Source organism: Herpailurus yagouaroundi, unplaced genomic scaffold, assembly GCF_014898765.1.
Source record: "Herpailurus yagouaroundi ecotype Mexico unplaced genomic scaffold, PumYag 139, whole genome shotgun sequence".
Classification (NCBI taxonomy): domain Eukaryota; kingdom Metazoa; phylum Chordata; class Mammalia; order Carnivora; family Felidae; genus Herpailurus; species Herpailurus yagouaroundi.
Genome location: NW_024412394.1, coordinates 16,032,480 through 16,036,869, shown reverse-complemented (window position 1 = coordinate 16,036,869; position 4,390 = coordinate 16,032,480). Strand labels below are relative to the sequence as shown.

General features: G+C 33.9%; 1 protein-coding gene across 1 annotated transcript in view; it reads left to right on the top strand.

The window, feature by feature from the left end:
• DEFB113 (defensin beta 113) overlaps positions 1–760 on the top strand; it is a 10,872-nt gene extending 10,112 nt beyond the window's left edge. The window contains exon 3 of the mRNA XM_040473125.1: positions 534–760. Within this exon, the coding sequence (XP_040329059.1) occupies positions 534–760 (227 nt within the window). The remainder of the gene's footprint in view (positions 1–533) is intronic.
• Positions 761–4,390: the final 3,630 nt, after the last annotated feature.

Sequence of the window (4,390 nt, the reverse complement as noted above, 5' to 3'; positions counted from 1 at the left end):
AGAAAAGAAAAAGAAAAAAGAAAAATTCCCAAGATGTAGAATTAAGAATTAAATCTGTTTGTTATTTTGTTTGATGAGACTATGACTTCTTACACACTTCCTACTGCCTTCTCTTTTTAAATGTAATTTAATGAACTAATACTATAGCTGTTGTCAAAATTAAGCTTTCTACAACTGGTCCAGTAACTTGTGGGGGAGAAGGGATGTTGGAGGTGGATGGCTATTTAGAACACAAAACAGGTAGATTATTTTTTCGACATCCTTTTCACTTTACTCTTGAGGAAGCATGTGCAGATTAGATATTTAATGATATTCTATTTTTTAAAAGCTAGGCAAAAGAAATATTGTTGGATAAATATTCATATTGTAAAAATGTGTAGGGGATAAAATCTATCTTTTTAATACAGTTGCCTGGACATGATTTTAGAAACCAGATGGTTTCATTCTATACTTGAAACAGCTTTATTTATCTATCCAGTTATCTATGCAAGGGGAGTAAATTTGTATTTATGATCATATATACTTTTTCCTAGTTTCACAGAAAAAAACAAAAGAAGATGTAGACAGAAAAAGAGAATGTTACCTTGTCCGTGGTTCCTGCAAGACTTCATGCAACAGTTGGGAATACATATATAATTACTGCAATACTGAGCCCTGCTGTGTTGTATGGGATTACCAAAAGCCAGTCACTAAACACATCACTACTAGTTCATACAGTGTAAATGATAAGTCCACTATACCACACAAAATTAAATTGTAACACCACTATTAATAAAAATGAACTTTCTTACTTTTTTGAATCTATTTTCATGTGAGTGTCTTTTGGCCTTCTGGATTACACAACTATATCATGGCAGCTGGTAAGTTCAATGTTAGGTTAGTACAAGAGGAATAAAGAGGGGTAGCCTATTTTTTAAAACTGGCTTAAGTTCTTCTCTACCCACATGACAAATGCCTTGCATCTTTCATACTTCTATTTATCTCTGGCGTGTTTATTTACCCTGTGCAGTAGCCTAGTTATTTCCCATGATCTTTTAGGTGTCAGTCATCAGTCATGATTTATGCTACTTTTTCATAATTTCAGCAAAAATGTGCTTGAGTCTCTACACAAAGTCATAAATACCTTAACACATAAAAAGACAGTATTAGTAGTATAATTATGAGTAAGAACAATCAAACAAAACTCAATAGGGAGTAAAATGTGATGAGAATAAAAGGAAGTTAAAAACATTGTTAAAGCATTTTTTTTCTTACTATAAAGTGTTAAAAAAAAGTTTGGAAGAATAAAAAAATCTCTGAAGAAAACAAAGAAAAACCATTTCTAATTCTAGAGCTAACCTTGTATCATAATTAATTCTGAACATAGGCAGCCATTTCAAGGTCTTCTCTTCTGGTTCTTAAGAATTTTCTCCAACTTCTTCATCTTATAATTCAGTATTTAATACTTCTATCCTGTCCCCATCTTCAGTGAACTCATTGTATTTCTGGTTTTCCACTTTCCACATTAATTCTACCATAATATTGAATTAATGTTGACATGACTTTCTTATGAATTGTAAAGATTTCCATCAACAAATACTTGATGTGTAGAATTTAAAGTCTCTACTGAGTGTATTTTTTACCTATAGCTACAGCACATACCTGGAAAAATATAAAAATTTAGGTGAGAATTCTGATTTAAAGAAAATGAAAGAAGTCCAATGAACTTGGGGATTAAGACGAGAGGATAATTCCGAGTTTTCTTACTTGGAGAAACTGCTGAACAATGTGATCATTCATTAGGAAATAGAGCTAAAGACATTGATTTGGAAAGGAACATTTGTGACATGTTGAGCTTAGACTTTTTGGCCATATACAGGTGTGAAGTTTGGGAAAGAAAAATGTGCTTCAAATATAGATTTCAGGAGCCATTAACTGAAGCAATGAGATAAAATCACCCAAAAGACGATTACAGATTGATAAGAAGAAGCAGAAAAAAAAGCCAAAATCTTAAAGAATAGCATTTAAAGGAATTGCATAAAATCCAATAAACATTAAATTGGATTGGATGGAATTGGATTCCATAAGAGGGTAAGAAGGAGAAGCTAGCCAAAGAGAACTCACTCCCAGCCTTCATATCTTCCCAGATGAGGTCTCAGATAGAGAAGAAAAGAGGTCACACATACCTACTATGCTCTGTGTTAACTTTTGATCCACAGAATCAATGAACATAATAAAATGGTTTCTGTTTTAAACCATAAAGTTTCAGGGTAGCACATTAATACTAACTAGAAGTGTGTATAACTTCTAAACTATAAAAGTTTTTAAAAAAGAAAAAAGAAAAAATACATAATGAAGCATAAGCAAGATTTCTGAAATTATGGGATAGAAAGATTCAGAATTCTTTCCCTTCATAAAGCAGCAAAACAGTGGCAAGAAATCAATTTTTCGAGAGCTATCCAAATTAACCACAGATTTGCAAAAATCCAAGGAGCATTTATTTAAAAAAACCAAAACCAAACCAAACCAAAACAAAACAAAACCAACACAGGGGCACCTGGGTGGCTCAGTTGGCTAAGCAGCCAACTTCGGCTCAGGTCATGACCTTGCAGTTCTTGGGTTCGAGCCCCGTGTTGGGCTCTGTGCTGACAGCTCAGAGCCTGGAGCCTGCCTCAGATTCTGTGTCTCCTTCTCTCTCTACTCTTCCCCTGCTCATGCTCTGTAACTTTCTGTCTCTTAAACATCAATAAACGTTAAAAAACTTAAAAAGAAACCAAACCAAAACAAAACAAAATAAAACATTCTGAATCTCAATAAAAACAGCTAACTTTGTGGCAGTTAAACTGTCCCATTCATTACTTTCCAACTCTCCTCAGCTCCACAAGTAGCCTTGACAATCTGCAGCCTTCTGATCAATGTAGCTGTGAATATATAGAGTATCTACAACTCAATAATAAAACACTCTAATCCAATTATAAAATGGGCAGCGGAGTTGAATAGACATTTCTCCAAGGTATATCCAAAGAGGATATACAAATGTTCAACAGGCATATGGAAAGGTGTTTAACCTTAATAGCCATCAAGGAAATGGAAATCAGCACCACAATGAGTTACCACTTCCCACCCGTTAAAAGAGGTATAATGAACATAAAACACATAAACAAATGTTGGGTATGATATGAAGAAATTGGAACTCTCATACACTGCTAGTGCGGATGTAAATTGGCGCAAACACTTGGGAAAATATTCCACCAGCTCCTGAAACAGTTAAGGCTGGAGTTTACATTTGATTCTGCAATCCTACTCTCAGACATATATGCAAGAGAAATTAAAAATGTAATGCAAAAACTTGCACACAAATGTTCATGGCAGCATTATTCATAACAGCCAAAAGGTGAAAACAACCCAAATATTTATAAACTGATAGATAGATAAGCTTGTGTAGAAAACCCATACAATGGAATATTATTTTGGCAAAAAATGGAATGAAGTATGAAGTCATGCTACAACATGGTAAAGGTCAGAAGACCTTTCTTGAGAAATATACAGCATTCTTTCAGTAACAGTAGAGTATGCAAGACAGAAATTTGGATCTACAAAAAGGAATCAACTGACCATGGAATTTGTACATTTGTGGGTAAATGTAAAATATTCTTTCCCTCAGTATTTAATCTCTATTAAAGATAATTTACTGCTTAAAAGAAAAGTAATAATATATTGTGCACTTGATTGCATTGCACAAAGAATGAGAATAGCCCACATTATGAATTATGGGAAAGAGGAAATATTAGTATAGAATTATAAGACTTACATTATAATGAAAGTTAGAGAGCTATATTATAAACCCTGAAGAAGAACAAAAATATATGTAACCAATGGGGTAGATAAAATGTAATCATAAAAAATATACAGATAAAGAAAGGGAAAGGGAACAAAGGCAGGGAGAAAAAACAGAAAACAAATAACAAGGTGGCAGTTTTCTGTTTGCCTTAAAGTTTATTTTTGAGAGGGAAGAGAAGGGAAGAGAGAGAAGGGGAGAAAGACAATCCCTGGCAGTCTCTGTGCTTACAGGAGGGTTGTTTGAGCAGGGTTCATAATCATGAAATGTGAGATCATGACCTGAGCTGAAATCAAGAGCTGGACACTCAAGTGACTGAGCCACCCAGGTGCCCCAACAATGTGGCAATTTTAAACACAACCATATTATAATTTCAATAAGTGTGCACCTTAAATGTAAATGTGACAATTAAAAGACAGAGAATATAAGACAGGATATTACATTGATTTTTTTTCTGCATAACAAATTACTGCGAGAGGTAAAACCTTAAAACCTTTATTATCTCATAGACTCTATGAGTAGGATTCCAGAAACAGCTTAGCATGGTGCTGCTGTCCCAAGATCTTTGTTGAG